This window comes from Triplophysa rosa, linkage group LG1, assembly GCF_024868665.1.
Source record: "Triplophysa rosa linkage group LG1, Trosa_1v2, whole genome shotgun sequence".
Classification (NCBI taxonomy): domain Eukaryota; kingdom Metazoa; phylum Chordata; class Actinopteri; order Cypriniformes; family Nemacheilidae; genus Triplophysa; species Triplophysa rosa.
In genome coordinates this window covers 36,485,569-36,506,836 of record NC_079890.1, presented here as the reverse complement: position 1 = coordinate 36,506,836, position 21,268 = coordinate 36,485,569, and the positions used below count along the sequence as shown (strand labels likewise).

The 21,268-nt window shown below is 37.6% G+C and overlaps 1 protein-coding gene across 1 annotated transcript in view; it reads right to left on the bottom strand.

Annotated features, from left to right (window-relative positions):
- The window catches only part of LOC130558123 (collagen alpha-1(XXV) chain), a 164,029-nt gene that overhangs the window by 5,905 nt on the left and 136,856 nt on the right, over window positions 1-21,268 (bottom strand). The window contains exons 17-35 of the mRNA XM_057340375.1: window positions 20,046-20,090; window positions 17,952-18,014; window positions 16,250-16,318; window positions 15,044-15,088; window positions 14,868-14,912; window positions 14,055-14,132; window positions 11,672-11,695; window positions 10,240-10,284; window positions 10,011-10,055; window positions 9,813-9,893; window positions 9,503-9,565; window positions 8,687-8,737; window positions 7,207-7,233; window positions 6,597-6,677; window positions 5,182-5,235; window positions 4,581-4,634; window positions 2,948-2,974; window positions 2,722-2,775; window positions 556-633 (exon numbers count right to left, since the gene is read on the bottom strand). Of these exons, the coding sequence (XP_057196358.1) occupies window positions 556-633; window positions 2,722-2,775; window positions 2,948-2,974; window positions 4,581-4,634; window positions 5,182-5,235; window positions 6,597-6,677; window positions 7,207-7,233; window positions 8,687-8,737; window positions 9,503-9,565; window positions 9,813-9,893; window positions 10,011-10,055; window positions 10,240-10,284; window positions 11,672-11,695; window positions 14,055-14,132; window positions 14,868-14,912; window positions 15,044-15,088; window positions 16,250-16,318; window positions 17,952-18,014; window positions 20,046-20,090 (1,029 nt within the window). The remainder of the gene's footprint in view (window positions 1-555; window positions 634-2,721; window positions 2,776-2,947; window positions 2,975-4,580; window positions 4,635-5,181; window positions 5,236-6,596; window positions 6,678-7,206; window positions 7,234-8,686; window positions 8,738-9,502; window positions 9,566-9,812; window positions 9,894-10,010; window positions 10,056-10,239; window positions 10,285-11,671; window positions 11,696-14,054; window positions 14,133-14,867; window positions 14,913-15,043; window positions 15,089-16,249; window positions 16,319-17,951; window positions 18,015-20,045; window positions 20,091-21,268) is intronic.

Below are 21,268 nucleotides of genomic sequence, written 5' to 3'. Positions count from 1 at the left end.
GTTGAATTTCATAGTTAGAAAGTCAAATCGAATGTTACTTCTGACTGAAAACAAGAATATTTAAGGTTATTCTAACAGGGGAGAAAAGCACTTGTGATGCTATAGGAGATACTGTGAGCTAACAAATCATTCCGAGCCCCAGGCCACATGATATGACAAGTATTTTTAAATATTTAAGAGAATCTAGTTAATAAGAGATAGATGAGTGAATACTTGTGTTAGTAGGGATAACCAAACGTATGTATACCTAGATGCCACATACGACCTTGTCCAGACATGTTGGCATGTCTGCCATCTTGGAACAGTCAACATGTCAGTTGCCGACATCACTCAACTTGCATACATGAGATATCTACAATGAGGCATCTATGTATATATATTCTATATTCTATTCTATTTCTGTATGTGTTAAATGTGAAAGGACAATGAAATAAGCTCAGTTCCGCCGTTCATAAGCCATGCATGGAGATACAAGCACTCATGAACATTTATGACAGCAGCTCAGGACGCAGGAGGTGACATGCACGGGAGAGGTAGGAAAAGAAGATACTGTACCAATTGGCACGGGGCATCCAGCCCATCCAAACCAGGTTGACCTGGGTCTCCCTTTTCACCCTTTAAGCCCCGGAAACCCTGCATCATAGAAAGGGAACTGGGAGTGTTATTGGGATAGAGGCTGCAGGCGCCCTTCCGGCCTCTCGCTTAGAGGACACGGCACAGGGCAGAGAGGAGCGGCCCAGTGGTTTCCTAGCAACCACGTTGAACCATCAATCCTTGATGTTTAAATTTACGGGACCAACTTGTTCTGGCATCCCATAATGCATCTTGCTTTAATTAACACATTAACTAGGTCAAGGATGAGGTGGGTCGCCATTCTGACCACGGGACCGCTCTTCCCTTGAGGGTCCGCCGTCAGGAGCGGTTTTCCAGCTCTCGGCTGGGACATACCAATGGGCAAGGTGCATCTAATCCTGGGGCACCCTGTTCTCCTTTTTCCCCCTTAGGCCCTTTTTTGCCTTTCTTTCCCTTCTCCCCCTGTGGACACAACAGTTTGATCAGCCGAAGTCTAATGAGAAAAGTTCTACAGAGTTTCTTCAGAAAAGCATTTTAGGCTTAAGTGCAACATACTTCACCATGAACTTACAAGTGCAGAATATTAAACAAAAGTCCTAAATCTGACAGGCAAACAAATGTATTGCACTTGGTAAACGTTGGCATATAGGGAAAGGTTTTTTTGCATTGTCAAAAAAGTCAAAGGTCACTGAAAAGTGTTACTAGGGAAACGCCGGAGACAGGAAAGGACGGGAAGAGTTAGGTGGGAATGGCAGATACGTGAGATGTGAGCAGGTCCATAAAGGGGACAGGATCAACAGCAGTCTTACAAGGGCACAAGGGAAGGGAAAGAAAAGCAGGAAAAATCCCCACAGCAGCCCAACCCAAAAAGCCCACCCGACCCACCCGCCTGCAAACCACACAAACAGAAACAAAACCGTATCCCCTCCATCATTTCACAGCAACAGAGAATAAACCGTTCTCTCAACATCATCTGCTCGATCAAGCTGAATTACACTTATACATTATAAACAAAGTTTGAAATAACACATGTTGGTGAAAAAACGGAATGTACAGAATAAACGCATGACGTATATGAGTGTTTGTAGCCCATGCGATGCACACACAAAAAAAGGAAGGGATACAGTTTTCAGAAGAACCATGAGCAAAGCTTGATATACATTAGAAGTCATGACATAATCTACCATATCATAATCTACAAAACCATATATAAATGTAGCATTTAGCTTTCGAGACTTTGCGTTCATTTCACAACATCGCATAGAAAAATGCATAATAGTAACACACTCTTGAAAACAAAGGTGCCATTTTTGGTCTAAACGGTTTCATGAAGATCCTTTAACATCCTCAAAAGATTCTTTGTGGCGAAAAAAAGGTTCTTCAGATTATAAAAAGGTAAGAAAGAGATGGTTCTTTGACAGAATGGTTCTCTGTGGAACCACAAATGGTTCTTCTGCACTCTTAAAAATAAAGGTGCTTAAAAGGTTATTTACAGCGATGCCACAGAAGAACCATTTTTGGTTCCACAAAGAACCATTCAGTCAAAGAACCATCTCTTTCTTACCGGTTTATAATCTCAAGAACTGTTTTCCCTGCGAAGAGACAGAAAGGTGATTCGGATGTTAAAGGTTCTTTACGGAACCATTTAGACATAAAAAGGTTCTCCATTGGCACCGTGAAGCAACTTTATTTTTAAGAGTGTATAAGTATAAAACTAAATGTAATTCTACGATGTAAACAAAACGTTCTTTAAATGAATTCATCGTATGTTAATGAAAGAAAACATGCAAGAGAAGAAAGAGGTCAATACAGAGCCATTAGAAAACCAACTGCCTGTTGTCAATGGACTGTATTTCTCATCGGAGTAAAAACAAATATTTTCATTCGACAATAAACTATGAATGATTTGCAACGGACATTTATGATTATGGGATGGTCAAAAAGGTTGTTTGAAAATAAAACTGAACGATGAAATACAAATACCCAATTCTTAAACGATTCAGCAATATAAAATAGGTTTGTAAAATGTATGAAAAGATCTTCACACCGATCTCCCAATCCGGTCTCTGTTTCCTGATCTACTCTGTAAATGTCCATTGACATCAGATCTAATCATTCCCTATTTCACAACATCTCTGTTACAATCACCTTTTCTCCTCTTTCCCCCTCGTCGCCCTTGTCTCCCTTTAAGCCTGGCAACCCCTGTAAAAATACAACTACAGGTAATTACACAAGCCTGGAGTCAGATCGGTCCAGGGCTAAAGAACTTCACTGGGGTTGTGGGAAGCTACAGCTGGCAGAACAGCAGCATAAAGTGACCCGCAAACAATACAAGACACGCCAACACAAGCAAACATTTGGACCGACAACTCACATCCATTCCTGGTGTTCCAGCAGCTCCCTTGAAGAAAAAAGACAGAGAGAGAGAGAGCATTTGAGAAATTGTGATCGGAAATGGGCAGATGTGAACCTGGACCCCAAAACCAGTCATGAAAAAACATTGCATGGGTCAAAATGATCGTTTTTTCTTTTTGCCAAAAATCATTAGAGAATAAAGTAAAGATCTCAAATAGTTGTATCTCGGCCAAATATTGTCCTTTCCTAACAAACCATATATCAATGGAAAGCTTATCGTTTCAGCTGATTTATTTAGATGATATATAAATCTCAATTTAAAAAAATTGACCCTTGTGACTGGTTTTGTCGCCAGGGTCACAAATGATTATTTAGGACTTTGTCTAACTGTTCATGTTATGAAACCTTATTGCAAAAAAACAATACAACCCTGCCCAAAACACAGTAGAAAATGAATTTAATGATTATAATGGGAGTTGTATTGGTTTTAATGGAAACTATAATGGTGTCTACTGGTACAGTATGTGATGGATTCTATTGGTGGAGTGTTCCCTGCTCAAAAAAACTATAGAAACCCAATAGAAACCATTACAGGAATTCTATTGGTTTCCATTAAAATACCACTACAAACCATTAGCCTTTTCCATTAAAACCATTACAAAACTCATTTTTCTAGTGTGTTTTGGGCATTATTCCAGTAGAATTAAACATCCCACCAATAGATTCCATCACATACCAGTAGAAGCATTATAGTTTCCATTAAAACCAATACAAATCCTTTTAAAACCATTACAACTTTTTTAATGTCCCTGCTGAAAAAAACCATAGAAACCTAATAGAAACCATCACAGCAATTATAATGGTTTGCATTAGAATACAACCCAATAACGTTTTCCATTAAAACCATTACAAAATTCCTTTTTGTAGTGTGTTTTGGGCATTATTCCAATATGATTTCACATCCCACCAATAGAATCCATCACACACCAATAGACACCATTTAAACCATTACAACTTCTTTAGTGGTTTCTATGGTTTTTTTCAGCAGGGGTTACCTCCCTGCTGAAAAAAACAATAGAAACCATTAAAGAAATTATAATGGTTTTAATGGGTTTAAAGGGATTTGTATTGGTTTAAATGGAAACTGTAATGGTTCTACTGGTATGTGATGAATTCTATTGGTGGGATGTTAAATCCTACTGGAATAATGCCCAAAACACACTACAAAAAGGAATTTTGTAATGGCTTTAATGGAAAAATCTAATGGTTCATAATGGTATTTTATTGTAAACCATTAGAATTTCTGTGATGGTTTCTGTTGGGGTTCTATTGTTTTTTTTCAGCAGGGTGCTGATAGAAACCCAATAGAAACCATTACAGAAATTCTTTTGGTTTCCATTAAAATACCATTATGAACCATTAGCTTTGTCCATTAAAACCATAACAAACTCATTTTTCTAGTGTGTTTTGGGCATTATTTCAGTAGAATTAAACATCCCACCAATAGATTCCGTCACATACCAGTAGAAGCATTATAGTTTCCATTAAAACCAATACAAATCCTTTTAAAACCATTAAAACCATTACAACTTCTTTAATGGTTTCTATTGATTTTTTCAGCAGGGGTAAAATAATTGTTTAGGAGTACTCACAGGTAACCCATACGGCCCTCTGGGTCCAGGATCGCCAACATCCCCCTTTTCACCCTGTGACAGATACATTGAACAGCATCTTTCATGTAAACACATTAAATGTATAGTATCGACTTAAAATTCCTATAGAGAACCATGTCGAAATCACCCTGGGAAGGTCATTTCTGAACTTGACACTTCAATCAAAAATCAACATTTTGTCATCATTATTTCACCCGCATGTCATTCAAAACTCTTTTTTTTGGTAAAACAGCAAAGATATTTTAAGAAATGTCTTGGTGGTTTTGTGCTCATACAATGGAAATCAATGGGGGCCAGTGCTGTTTGGTTACCAATGTTCTTTAAGATATTTTCTTTTTTGTTATCCAGAAAAACGGTGAGTAAATCATTACAGAATTTTCATTTTGGGCTGAACTATCACTTTGAGATAGTAAACCTTTATGTGAGAATTCGCACGGATTTCCCAGACACAAAAAACACAAATCAGCTGTTTTCCAGTTTCATTTGAATAATTTACTACATCCGTTTTTACCCTCATCTGACCCACGTAAGATTACAAAAAACAACAAGAAAAGTCATGAAACCCATAATAAAAACTTACTCTATCTCCCTTTGGACCCGCTGGACCAGATGCACCGACTGGTCCATCCACACCCTATAAATAAGGGAGGGTTTAAGACATTCGCTTTTATAAAGACTCATGTAAACACAGTTGCCATAAACTACTCAATCTTTACAATGAGCAACACCATCATTTCACTAAACACATATTCCTCTTATCATATTGGCATGCACACAAACATCATATAAACACACTGAGGAGCATGAAGGACAACCACTGGTGTGTTAATGGATGAGTGAGCGTTAAATTTGGGTTAATGTCACACTCATCAGTAGAGAGACAGAGTATGTTTTGTTGTTTAATATCTATTTTTTCGGATGTAACATCAACCGCTTTATGTGATCCGATCAAAAGCCATTAAAGACAGATGCAAAAAAGACTAAAAAAGCAAGAGCGTATTGACATCTTATGCTTTTTATACTAAACAGACCTAGAGTAGTCTCGGCTGACTTGAGATTTAACCAGCAGGTGTAAAAGTTGAACATTGATAAAACATGAACAATACCGAGTCTAACCACTCTCCCCCATCCACCATAAATGTGTCTCGTGACTCATTGTGGTATTTGTTTTTTTAAGATCTACGATGGTTGTGGGGGGATGAATGGTGGTTGCTTGAGACTCACCCTGGGTCCCGGCTTGCCGTCTGAGCCAGACGCTCCCTGTGCATTTATGGAGGTATGAGTGGAGGTATGAAAAGTGGGATTAGTACATGATGAACCAGACAAAAAAAACCTTGTCAACTCAGCTGTTAACCAACAGAACAACAAATGGACGTTTAACCAACACGTAAGGTTTAAGGGGTGACAGCAGGTGAAATTAACTCAATTAAAAGGTCAGTTCACCCAAAAAACGAAGAGGAAAATAACGCTTGTAAGAGAAATCATCGATCTCTTTCATATTTCCTTTAGACATCAAGGAGTTTAAACGGAGAGCAAATGGAAACTTGAGCTCAAGTCTCATCTGTCTCTCTTGAGAAAAATACGAAGAAACGTCTCCATTAGAGTTTCAGAGGAGATATCAACTGAGCTCAGATTTGTCAAGTCAATATTATAGAAGATCTCAATATGAACCAAAACATTTCTCATCAAATTTACTCAAATTACGACCTTCATTTTGCACCTCCATGCTCCGTCTCATGTTTCTGGTTTCATTTCTCTCCAAGCATTCCTGAGAACTCCATCAAATCTCCTGATCTATAAAAAGAGTAACCCCTGTGCAATACACTTTTCCTCTGCAGGGGGAACAACATTTTTGGGTGAACTGTCCCTTTAAGAAACGTGAAACATTCTCAACAGCAAATGAACAGCCGGGGGAATGATGGGAAAGGTTAGAGGATGCTGAGTCAAAGAAGCACTGAGATCCCAGGATGCACGGCTGTCGTGTACAGTACTTACGGGGAGACCCAGGGGTCCTCTGTCGCCCTTATGCCCGGGCTCCCCACGCAATCCTTTGAGACCATGCAACCCTGGTTCCCCCTAAATAGAGAGGAGGCTGGGTTAGGGAACGCTGGGTAAAATTCACTCAGGAGGCCGTGTTTTCCATTGGCTGGATGAACCAAATAATTTAAGATCCTCCCGAGTGAATTTAACGTGATGTTCTATAATGACTGGGATGACTAGAAACGTTTATTTTGGAAAAGAGTCCAAGTGTTGAATAAGGCCTGCTGCAGGATTCAATTTGGGATTGTTGCGAAGCAGCTACAGATAACAAATTGTGGAATGAACAGTGGAGATAGGAGACATAATAATAATTTAGAAACAAGGACAATGAAATCATAAACAATTCAACCAATTGCTTTCATATTCAGCAGAAGTTTGCTTTCTGAAAGATTGATGCTAAATTTGCAGCATGCCTTAAACACCAAATATCAGTATTTTATTTTATCATGACGGGTGGGATTCATTTGTGTAATTCAGGAAAGGATTACATTGAAGTTAAGTAACTAATATGACGTGCATTGATTTCAACTATATCACAGACATTCTCCATCCCGTAATGACTTACCTTTGGCCCAGGGAATCCATGAGGACCCTGCAACACATGCATAACAAACAAAACATCACTTTTTGTAATATATAGTGCTTTTGAAAGCTTTCCGACATGTTAAGACCATATGAAAATGTTCTGTTATGCATCAAAATGTTTATTGTTAAAAGTGAGAGAGAAAAATATCAAAGCATCATGCATGTCTTTCTAAAATAGCCAATGGGGTTTAGTTAGGTCATAGTCAAGAACTCTGATTTGCTATTTAACAGTGAAAGAAATGAGTCCATCTGATTGGCCCAAAATCTGTGTAGTACAAGATGAGTCGTCAATCATTTTTGGTCATTTTTCCTAAAAGAGACAGACTGCACAATACTGCACAATCGTTTGAAAGACATTGACAAAAAACAACAACAACATAAGGCCGTGTTCACACTTGACTTCTTTTTTGACAAGAAAAAGTTGACAATGGTACTTTTTTAGTAAAAACAAAAACGCTTGCAGCGTTGTGGTTACAAAATAGCAGCCGGCAATGTTCAAAGATAGCATTTGTGCGTGAAGGCAGCTTACCAGGACAGGTTTCATAGGCAGCGTAACGCAAGTCAATTTGAATTATAAACACAGAGCGTCTTTGCACATATTTAAAAACTACAATAGTAATTTCTCACTAGAAATGCAATCAAAAGTTATTGAAAGTGAAAATTAAACTTACATTTATACAAAACTATGCTCCAACGGGCGTTTTCGCAGCCATTTTATTGGAAACGACAGTTCTCTGTCATTGGTCAGCTGTGAAAAAGGTGCTTGACGTAGTTGAACTTTTTTCAACCTCAAAAGACGCTCTGAGCTGCAGAAAAAGACGTTGGCGCTGGCGTTTAAAAAAGCGCTCAAGACTTTATTTGAAAACACGGTTTACTCCATAGGATTAATCATGTATAACAGACGCTAGCAGCTTCAAAAAAGAAGTCAAGTGTGAACATGGCCTAAGACAGTCAAATGTGGATTTCAGTAGGCAAACTCTGAGCTGCAGACATTTACAGAATGTCTCATGTTTTGCAATCTAAAGTACATGTCCATCACGTAGTCTCCTTGGATATGATTTGATATCTATATAAGTTTATACAGACATGAAGTAAAAGCAATAAACCACAAGCTTGCATAACTATCAATGTACAAAGAACAGGTGTATATGTGCGTAGACAGTTTCAGAGGTAAACAAACGTTATGTGACCAGACTTAACTTCCGGTAGACCTCCACCACGAATCAATTGAATCAATCAACTGTTGAGTAGTTTTAATTTAATTAACATACAATAAAATATGAATATAAATTAATATTCATATAAATTAAATATAAAATATATTGTGATATTATAACAAAACACAGACCGGAAGTTTACTTCGGGCCAGGCATGTGCATCCAATGAAACCGTTTATAGGCTACTATATACATGTACACAGATGTTTTGTGTAAGCATGTACTCTGAGTGTTTTAACTCACCATGGGTCCAGGTGGTCCATGAGGCCCCAGTGCACCGGGGGGCCCAATGATCTGTTTATGTGAGACAAATTTTTTAAAATATGTATGACCGAAATATACAGCCGTGGAAAAGAGACCATTTCAAAATTACTTTCAGTTTTTCTGAATTTACTATTTATATGGATGTGTTTAGGTTAAATGATCATTTTGTTTCATTCTGTGAATTACTAACAATATTTCTCCCAAATTTAAAATAAAAATAATATTTCTATTTGCATTTATTTGCAGAAAATGTAAACCGGAGAAACAGGTGAAAATAACAGAAAAGACGCTCTGTATTTTTTCAGACCTTAAATATTGCAAAGAAAACTAGTTAATATTCACTTTTAAGCAACACGACAGCCATATTTCTACATTTAGGAAAAGTAAAAAAATAATTGTTTTATGTGATAAACTTGATATTAATCACAGTTTTCATGTGTCTTGTCATGCGGTCAGTCTTTCACATTGCTGTTGGATGACTACTGTATGTCACTCCTGAGGTTGGATTTAGTTGAAATGGTCTCTTTTTTGAGACTTTTTTGAGAATTTGTTCAACGGCTGTTTATATACAGCGCACAAGAAATACAGCAGGTAACAATAACTCTTGATATAAGAATGCAATTTAAATGGCCCTGAATCATCGCGCAATCTGTCAAATATAACTCAATGTCAAATTAATTTGGCATTAAATATTCAAAACTATGAAACCCATCAAAACATTTACTGATGTTGTCATTGTTATGCATGTATTCTTAGATCACGTTTTGTTTGTACATGGTTGTTGGCTGTACTTACTGAAGGTCCCTGAGGACCAGAGAGCCCGGCATCTCCTTTGTCTCCTTTCAGACCACTCACACCCTGCAGGCACATTACCAAAAAAATCATCTAACTTGACCGAACAATGCCACAGAATGAGACTTTATTTATAATTACCCTTATTATTATTGATGCTAATACCATATTATACTACTTTACATTTTTGTACCATGGTATTTACGTGGAGCTTTAAGGTACCTTATGGAATACAATGTACATCTCCAGAAAGAAAAAGAAAAAAAAAGCGCAACACTATTAATATCAACAAATGACACACAAAACATTTTACCTGTAAGCCCGGAAGTCCCATTGCTCCCTTTTCTCCTGATATTCCAGGAATTCCCATGTCACCTTTTGAGCCTTTGTGACCCTGTGGACATGTGTGGATGATATTAATTCTGACGTATCATTATGTAATAAGTGATAGGGTGAGATATTTGAGACACACAATAGTAGCTAGACAATAAGAATATTCCAGTCCCCTTACCCGTTCTCCATCCAGGCCCGGAAGGCCAGGACCACCCTGATCACCCTGTGAAAAGCAACAATAATTCTCTCAAATACTCAAATAAAAAACTTTGCGATCTGAAAGACTTCAGGTTGCTTATATCATCTTTACATTGTTCCAAGCACATCAAATATCTGACTCTCACCCTCAGTTACCCAAAAAGCCCTGAATGTTAATGGATAATCAAGCAATGCATGAATGTGCTTACCTTTACACCCTTTGGTCCAAACGGCCCGGGAGGTCCCGGAGGACCCTAAATCACAAAAAGAAATGAAAGGAGATCATAGTATATTAATGTGAAGTTAAAAGCCCCCAAATGTTTAACACAGATTTTAAAAAGTCAAAAATTGGGTACGCTTAAAATACAAGCAACACATCCTGGTATCTCCAAAACAGCAACTTTTCAGGAAACTGAAAAAAACATTGTATTTTTAAAATCATTTAACACTGACATGTCAGTCGACAAGCTCTTTTCGATACTTTTCAGTCGTTAAATATTTGCAAAACCCACAATCAAACATGAAGGGTGACCAATATCCATAATTAATGAAAATTAAAAAAATGATGAAATATGGAGATACGAGGTTACGGCTGACAGATTTTTTGTTATATACAAACAACACAGGTGACAAAACAACACAGGTGAGAACATGAGCGACAAGGGCCATTTCTCACTTCATGAACAAAATTATCCACAAAACTATTTAAAACTCTTATGAAGTCCTTATGGAGTCAGGGACAAAACAACAATTCTGTCATCATTTATTCACCCTCATGTTGCTCAAAACCTGTATATGACTCGTTCTTAAGAAAATATTTTGAGAAATGTCTCAGTGGTTTTGTGTCCATGCAATGGAAGTCAACGGGGGTCAGTGTTGTTTGGTCTCTTTTGTGTTATATCTTCTTTTGTGTTCTGCAGAAGGAAGAATGTCATGATTGACATGAGAGTGAGTAAATAATCACAGAATTTTCAGTCTCTTTTTAAAGCTCTTCAAGCCCTTCAGGCATTTGACCTTTGTTAAAACAGAAATAAAAGGTAAGATAAGACAAGCTTTAGCTCTTTCCCCGCCAATTGACGAGTTATCTCGTCATTTAAAAATCAACGAGTTACGGCAATCGGTTGTTGTACTGTTGTACAGCAGGTGGCGCTGTTACACACCTTTGGAAAAAGTACAGAATCTCTGAACCTAGAACTTATATATTTTATCGGTTTTTAATCATTGTTCTGAGTCTAATCTGGGCGGAGTCTTTGAAAGAAAATGTTAATTATCTATAAGAAATAAGAAACCTACCCAGATCTAAGGGTGATAAAAAAGAACAAATGAAGATAGAAGAATACGGTTTCTTTTGTTTAATAGCAGAGACTCTGTTCTTTCATTTGATATATTGTTTGTCCATATATTCGTTACAAAAAATGTACTGTGAGCCATCAAATTTTAGTGAAAATGTTAAAAAACGCTGGCAACTTTTTTTAAAGGCTGGTGGGGAAAGAGTTAATAAACTTTGTCAAAGCGACACACAATGTTTTCTTAAGATTAAGGGGGCATTAACAGAATTAGCTGAGAGAAACAGGTTTATGGAAGTTCATGCTGAACAAAGATACAGCACTCCTGTAACACACAGACAAGACGGTGAATTACCGTAACTGTAATAGTGGTTATCTTCTGCAGGCGGTCAGGAAGAAAAGGTAAGAGATAAGATTATAGTTCTGCACCAGATAGTGTGTCAGCATGCTTTTTCGTACGTGCCCATTGCTTTAGGAGCACCACTTAAATGACTACATTGAAAAAACTTCAGCACTTACAGTACATATATAGGGTCATTTGTGTCCTAATGAAAACTGATCACATGATCAAATACTGTAAACTTTATCTTGGTAAGCCTCCATTATCAGACACTTCTGATTGCTGAATGAATATGAGAGTAAATGAGTATGTCTACAATGTAACTGCAGGGTTTTTCCTGCATAGAGAAATTGGAGGCGGCCGCCTCCGTCAAATGTCGTGCAGACTCTCGCCAAAATTATGTCGGGTGCATTTAACAGACTGTCATTTGTAACTGCAGTGAATTACGCCACAGTGGAGGCGCTGTTTCGTTATCAGCACACTGAGGCGCTAAAAAGAGTTGCAGAACAAGAGCTAGCTTTGTTTCACGGCTGTTTGTTTTGCATCCAAGTACGTTTCATTTCTTGAAACTTCTTAAATTAACATGACGTACATGAGTAGCAGGGGCGTACTGGTCATCTGGCGTATTGGGCGTTTTTCCGGTGGGCCGCTAACGTATGGGGCCAGAACGGACACGTTGGTCGCTTAGACGGATGTATTATAAATGTGATTGCACGCAACGCGAATGCAAAAGACACTGATAATTGGTGTTGTCATATCGACCAGTGACAACAAACATTTACTGGCTGCACTTTTAAGGTCTATTCACACCAAAAATGAAAAACAAAATCAAACTAAGAAAACTAAATGGAGCGCACACTAGGGCTTGCATAGACTAGTCGAGTAGTCGAGTGGTCGACTACTTCAACCACTAGTCGGCGCTGTAGAAAGCAATCGACTACTCGCCCCTGCATTGACCAGAAATTAATTAATTGTTTTGTTTTTGCTCTGAAAATGCAAAGACCATGATCCACACTCCAGTCCAGTCGTTGGCGGTAATGCATCTTAAGGGGCTGTGTCCACCGAGGTGCATTTATGCGGCTTAAAACGGCAGGAGTTTGGCAGAAAACGCCCGCTGCAATCGCAGCGTTCTGCCAAAAGTTGAGCATTTTTCAACTCTGGGCGCCCAGTCGAACGGCGGCGCTGATAGTGGGAAAAACGCATAGCACCAGCGCTGAGCAGAAAAAAATTCAACTGATGGCTTTTTTTAAAAGCGTGGCGTTACCGTTGAAAACAATTGAAAAAACACGCCGGCCGCAGGCGTAAACGCCTCGTTGGACACAGCCCCTTAGTCGCTTTGCCAACCGCCAATAAACTCTAAAGAAGAAGAAATTAACTAAAAATGGTGAACGTCACCAACAAGCACCACGCAACGGATGTGTGGAAGTACTTCGTCAAGGATGACAAAAATAACGTAATTTGCCAACTCTGTAAGACTACTTTAAAATATAACAGCAGTACAACTTCTATGCACAACCATCTGCGATCGAAACACCCAACCACAACGCCAAATGTTAGTCAGACGAACACCACGTCCACGAAGCAAACGAGGTGAAATCTGCAAACGCCCGATTCCAGAGAGAAGACAGGTAATAATAGATTTGCTTGTGGATTTTATAAAGGATATAAGGCAAACCAGTGATCAAAGAGCTCGACCAAAGACTGTGTGGTAAGAGGATGAAAACAATAACGGCGATGACTTGTGTTAGTCTATTACACACGTTCGAACTGGTTGAAGTAAGATTCAATTTGTTCTTGTTATTACTGTTGGAAACGTATTAAATTAAATGTACTCATGTTTTAACTGTTTTACTAATGTTTTAATTAGTATTATGAATTCAGTGAGTATGCATGCAGAAATACGTAGTTTGGAAATACGTGAATGTTATGATTGCAACGCTTCTAATTGCACTTTCTGCGGCTTTCTGTATGTTACATATATTTTACATGTTATAATTATAATGCTTCTACAATTCACGCATGTAACATATTTGTTGCATTAGGCTAGGCTATTAATTCGTTAACGCTTGTTGACAATAACTAGGCTATGTTATTTTGTCTTTTTCGAACTGGTTGAAGTAAGATTATTTTTGTTTATATATTGTTAGTACCTTAAGAAACTTGTTAAATATGAAATAAAATTTAAATAATTTTAACGCGTTAATCTGAAAGAATGAATCGCAGGCGTTATAATATAGTCCTAATATAAATTTGTACAGATTTTTTAAACATTGTTATAGTAATCAGTATTTTTATCATTCTTGGTGTGAACGGCCCTTTAACTACACTAGTGAAACCTCTGCTCAGTTTATCGCAGCTCAGAGATATGATCATAAATGAAAGGTTAAAGGTCGCTTACCTGAAGAGCCTCTTGGATGTTTCCATTGTAGTCAATGATTTCAGTTGTACCCTGGTCACCTTTATCTCCGGGTGGACCCTGAGTGACAATGATAGTTTGATAGACTGGTTAAAAGTAAAATTGAACTGATAAAAAGAAGAAAACATTTATTTTGATCTGAGATAAGCTTGGACCAGTGGGTATGTTTCATTTAATCTGCACTTAAATCTTAAACTTAAAGCTAGGCAAAAATACAAACTGTTCACTCATTGGTTTGAGTTTTGAGATCTATATGGCTTTTGTTCTTTCGTACAACACAAAACGCAAACCATTTGTGACTGACAGCCTCGGTCACCGTTCACTTTCAATGCATCCTTTTTCATACGATAAGTAAATAGTGACTCAGGCAAGTCAATTTACGACAAGGACTTTGCTCCAGGATGCACAGTCCTAAGAACCCAAAACTACTTTTCACTGCACAGACACGCATTTATTGCAAGTCACTTATTTACCCACCCGTTTCTTTGGATTATGCCCCGGATCTGTGAATAATCAATGAATCTGGTTCTCTCTGGTTTTATTCGGTCAAATGTAACCTTAACCCGATTGCGTCAACATTACAGAGCATTTTGGTTTGTCGCACACTCACACATTTATTTCTCTTCTATCCAACTCTCTAAATGATGGAAAGTTCATATCGCACGAATGTCCGTTCACATATTCTGAACTACCCCACAGCCACCAGTGGTCATGATGTCAATCATTTAAGAATGATGTCAGAATAAAGCTCATTTACACACCAATGGCACATGCATTTGTTTGTCAGTTACTTACTTGCGGACCTTCTTGGCCGTCATCTCCTTTGTCTCCTGTGTCCCCCTGTTAGTAAAAGACACCGAGATTACATTTAAACTGTAAAAACAAACATACTTTCCTCATTATAAGACTTACGTTGAATGTCTTTCACATTTTATTTTTAATGCATGTTTTATTAAATCACATTTACTGACCTTGTAACCTTTAGGGCCTAGAGTACCCGGCTCCCCCGGCTCGCCCTAACAAGTTATAGATGTATTATTAATACATTTAAACACATACCAACATGAAACATGTTAAAATACTACAGTACTTATTTTAGTAAACTGTGTAAAGTTCTGTAATATTAACTTGAGTTAATGGATAAAGTGTTGTAAACGCCGCAGTATATTTGAATATTTACTACGGTAAGGTTAAAAATACTACAGTACCTAGGAATTTTCCTAGCATTTACTATAGTAAATACGAAAGTTTACTATAGTAGTATTTTCATGTGGGATACAGAAGCAGATGTGTGAGTGGTCACGTTCATCATCATCCTTAATGTTACTCAAGCAGCGATAATTTGATTCAATTCAACAAAGACCCGTCTGTTCACTCCTCAAGCCCCTCATGAGAATTACACAGGTTATGCGGTTTTCATGACGTAGCTCTAATAACAGATTTGTTTATTTGAACTCTGGAAAGTCAGGCTGTCCATCAATAAACTGAGTTTCCTTCGGGAGTTCTGATAAGAAGAGGGTGGATTGATTACATCTCATGTGTCGTTGTTTAGACTATAGGGACGAAAAGCCACAACACAAACAGAGCTCACTCCAGTACTGCTGTTGGTGGAAAGATCACAGGTAGAGGAAATGAACCCGTGTCTAAATCTCATTTTAAGCAAATAGTTTCCTGAAGAAGTTTGGCAGGACCATTATTTCATATCCCCAAGGTAATTTGGTGGTTTTAATATTTATACCAAGGTCAACACGCAATTAAACTCTTGGCGGTCACGTTTGACAATGGGCCCACACAAAACACAATTTCGCCAAGTTCTAAACATCACCGCTAGGGGGAGTCAACTATACATCATTTTTAAATGCAGGTGCATCGCTGTAAGATTGCATGTAGATTGATTCACAATGCGGCCAGTTCTCCAAAGTTAAATACAAACATTACTTAAAGGAGCGAATTCCCTAAAAATGTGCTGAATTTCTATCTTTTATCCACACGAATATCCTCCGAATTCTATGTAAACTTCAGACAGAAATACAGTGGGATTTGCTGCATCTATGATTTAAAAATATAAATCTATGAATCTCTGCCGTCTAGACCACTGCTTATATCCGTACAATAGACTGAATATGTCTTTATAAAATCTACGGCATAGTTAACCATTCAAATCCTTATTTGCTCACCTTGTATCCTGCTGGACCTGTCTCTCCACGTTCACCTTTACCAGGCGGTCCTGGTTCTCCTCTCTCTCCCTGCAAAATGAAAATTTGTTTTAGAGGGATTTTCTGGAACCTTTAATTTGTCAAATTTGCATTTCTTAAAACAGACAGAATTTAAATACAATTAAGTGAATACACTTTAATAGTGTTAGAATAAATGTAAATGGTTTCATGTGTATTCATTTCTATGCATTCATCCAAAGCAACTTATAGTGTATTCAAAATATATGATATTTATTTGATCAATATGTGTGTTATCTGGGAATTGAATTGTATTAAGTGAATGCGCCACCAGTTGAATTCATTCTTAATATGACCTGTAGAGGGCAGTATAGCAACACAATCTTCAACGTATCTCTCACATCTATTACTAGTGTCTCTCTATGCTTTTTACATATTCTTTTCTTTTTCTCTTTATTTCAAAGTAAAAATACACACTCACAGGACATACAATTGCCTTATAATCCAAACATTCTTTACTAGTTTCAAAGGGACAAAATCTTTTGGTATTAAGCTTTGGTACATCTTGCATCTCAAAATGGCATACTGCTAAACTCTTTATCCAAAGGAAAATCCCACATTCAAAATGAGTCAAAATGAAGTTATTTTGTTGTTTGCTGTAATAGTCTTTGCTGTAGACACTACAGGTACGCTCTACATAAATTGGAGTTTTGTCAAATGTGATGTTTTGGTGGTTTCTATATTGTCATTTCTCAGAAGAAACGTCCGTCCTCACAATACTTCGGTTCAATCCGCTCGATCTCCACCGGAGGAAATTGAAATTCTTCAGAACACTGAAACACTTCATCAACTCAATTTGGGTGGGCAGAAGTCACTTTAAAGTTATACTGGAATGAGAATGGCATATAGCGCCGAAGGATTTATTCATTTATTAGCTTCCTCTTTTCCCGGTTTCACCAATGCCAAAAACAATTGCACAGATCACAAAGTACAAAATATCAAAGGATAATTACTTCATCCTTTAATCCAAAGAATTTGCCCAAGCAACTTCTGCCATTTCTCCATGACTTCTGAGGTTTTGACTCAATATTCTCCACCAGCGAATTAATTCATTCAGAAAACGTCAATGAACTAATCACGGCCAAGTTTTAACTTTGGCACCACTTTGCTTAAAACTTCACACAGCAAACAAACCTAAGATTTCAATTTCACTGGTTCATGTTTTAAAATGCGTTTAGCCTATAACCCACAGCATACCAACTCCCAAAATTCTCAGTTGTGTTTAGTCTCAGATGTTTCTCCTAAAATTGCTCAGGAGAAATAAAAACAGAAACAAATCAAATGAATGTAGATTGTAGAGGTAAAATCATCTGGATTTGGGTAAATTTGATGAGAAATGTTCGAGTTCATATCGGGATCTTCAAAAATACTGATTTTTGATTGCAGACTTGACAAATCTGAGCTCAGTTTGAGACATTGTTGAGATCTCTTCCGAAACTCAAATGGCAGAGACATTTCTCACTCTTTTTTTCAGACCCTTTTTCTCAAGAGAACTATCCGAGACATGACAGAGAACAGTTCCCACCAGATCTAATCTTTGATTTTTCCGTCCTATAGCTTGTCATACTTGATTTCAAGAAGATGACTCTAAACATCTTTCTTGTTATCCATAACATCTGAATAAATCCACAAAATAAACACTCACCTTTGTGCCTGGCAGGCCGGGCAGTCCAGGCTCACCCTGAGGTCCATAGAAACCAGGTTCACCCTGGAGAAAGAGATGAGGAAGAAACTGAGACAACATTATATCCAACTGAACATCTCTCTTTTAGTAGAAGCGATCGATAGATATGACAGCTATATGGTATCTTATTATGTATGTAAGCGAAACTGATTTGATACAGTTGTCTAGATGCTCATCGCAACTGACAAAAGAGTTTCCTTTCATAAAACATTAGGTTAAAACTCTGATTAAATCTAAAAGAAAAGATCAATTATAAATGCTGAAACAGAGTTCACGGTCACTGAGTTGTTGATATTACTACATACAGTATGAAAAGAGGAACGCTGAAAACATTATTTCAAAAGCAGACGATGTGTTCCAAGTAAATGAACATTGTGTGCACACGTGAGTTACAACATGAAAATATAATCACCTCTGAACTCTTTCAAAGAACACGAGAGCAATACATTAGCACAATGTTAGCATCCAAAGCATTCAGCCCCTCAGTAAAACCAGGGTTATATAAAACAGCAAGGATTTTTACAAGGCCAACAAGTTGCAAGCGTACTCAACGGATAACAGGCAAACAAACCAAAACAGCAACAGCGTTAGCTCATGCCTGTTTCAGCATTCTTTGCATTGCACACTATAGACGCTTCAGATAATGACCCCGAATATTCTTCATATTCTTTTTCTAAATGCATTCTGAGAAACTGGACCGCGTGCGGCAAACGGCCATTTGATTCAGTTTTTCAAGAAAAACAGAAGTTTCGTTTGACAAAAACAAGTGGTGAAATGACCCTCGATAGTTCTGGGAAAGTATGTTGTTGTGAATGATTTAAGATCCTCGTGGGCTTGATTGAAGCATACTGTAATATAACCAAAGTGACAACGTCAATTTTCGTGAAAAGAAAAGTTGAAAATATCTATGAAGAAAGTCAGACACTTCATTTCTGCTTTTAAGATATTGTGAATACCACAGACCTCAGTGCCGATTCCTAGACGTCTGGGGGCCCTAAGCAAACTTGTGAGGGGCCCTTGTACAAGTAATTAAAATCACATAAAGGCCTAAACATAACTGTAAACTATAAGAAATAAAAAATAATAACTCAATTAACACACTAAAACGAACAAAGACTGGGGGTTCATTCTATACTTAAACAATTAAGTCTAAAATTAAATGAAATGAGATGGCTCTGGAACCATCTAGCTGTTAAAAAAACTAGAACACGCAAACGCTGTATTTTTGTTTGTAAATCACTCATTTGGTAGTAAAAACAAAGCATGACAAATATAGCTTTCTCAAAAAAGCTAAGAATACGAAAACACATCAACAATTCTCTAAATGTAACAATTAAAATAAAAGTTTCATATTAGCATGGGCAAACGAAATATAGTTGACAAATACTGAATTTGTAAATCTGTACTGCAATTGTTTTGTAAGCAATTCATTGCATAATTTGGCAAAACTAAATAAAGCTTTAAAATAGTACAAAAACACCTGCCTTCTTGTTCTTTTGCTTGTTGCCATTTTTTCTCTGCTCAGACGAATAGCTCCGTTCTAAAGCCATGGTCATTTGTAAAGACGCATAACAGCACATTATGTGCATGTCATTACCTGCCGCCTGCTGCATGATATCCGAGTATGTAACAGTGATTAAATAAATTAAGCATTAAAAAGGACATTTCCAAATGATTCCTCTAAAGTTGAATCCGCAAGTTATAAAAATGTACAATTACAGTTTACAATAGTGTTTTTGATTCGGTACTCAAGGGGGCCCCCTGGTGGTGCAGGGGCCCTACGCAACCTGCGTAGTCTGCGTATAGGAAGGATCGGCTCTGAGAATAATAGTCTTGCAACAACATGATGAGAAAACAAATAAATGATGATTCAATAATCAAGGAATTCTGACAATGTGCATCTCGGTTTCAATTCAAAGCACACTTTGAAGCCATGTCAAAGTTAATGCAAATGACAACATAAAGTCACTTCTATGGAGTCTACACACACACACACACGTCTTATTGGCAGGATGGGTGGGACTGGGGTTTTAGGCATGAAGACATAAGAATTACCTTAATCCCGGGGAGTCCAGGCAGCCCTGGAAGTCCTGGCTCTCCCTACATACAGGAAAAGTGCAACACGTTACAGCCAAACCAAGCCACCAGCGCTGGCCGTGAGCCTGGAAACCCAGCTCAACCACAATAGGTTTCCTCTTGCCCACTTTATCAAAAGATTGGCTTTGCTTCACCAAGAAAAGTGAAAATCTTTAAGATTCTGCATAGTTGACGCAAAGACCAATTGACCGTTTAATGGTGACGCAGTTGGATGGTGTCCATGAAATGTCATTTTAATGGTTCTGCCACGTTTGACGGACTATTTCGTCCATACTAGAATTGGTAGGTGGGTTTACATCTGCAAAACGCTCTTGCTTATCGTACGCATGTATATATCCAATTAGAACCCAAGATATTATTATTGTACTGCGGTCTCAGTAAATCACATGAGAGGGAAAAAGCCGACTCCTCAGAAGCACTAACATAGCATGTCACAAATAAAATTTTATTGTTAGTTAGTCATTCATGCTCTGTTGAAATTAATACACATGTGGAATGCGAGTAGGAACAGAGCTCGGAATGGCTGCGTTAAACAGATCCAAGATCTGTGAGTTTCACAACATTGCCTTCAAGTGCTGTTAATATGATGAACAATTTTGTACGAGCAGAACTAACTGTACTCCCGGCTCTGAGCGAATGCATTATTCAGCGAACAGTATTTTAATGGGCAACCAGAACAAGTTATAAAGCGTGAGGAGAAATACATAAAGCAAAAAGACGAAGTATGCCAGCTGTAATGCCATCTGTATCAGGTGGAGATAAAGCATGTTATTGTGTTGGAGACAGAGCATTGATCGTTCTATCAATTGTCAATAAAGGAGTCAAATTAAATCGATGATGACAATACCAAATACATAGAAATTGATTAACTCTTTCACTGCCACTGACAAGCTTTTTCAATATTGGCGACAACGCTTCCCTTCCAATGATGAGTTTGTCCGGAGTTTCATGTTTTCAATATTACACGGTAGGGGGCGCTGTTACATATTTTCTGAACGAGCACACTGCAAAATATAAATCTACTGTTTTTGTCTTGTTTTCAGTGCAAATTGTTAAATCAAGATACATTTTCTTCAGAAGCAAACGGATTATTCTGATTCAAATTCAAATCAAAATTAGGTTGTGAATACGCTAATAAAAATAAAGGTTTTTATGTTGTATTATATTTTATAATTGACATT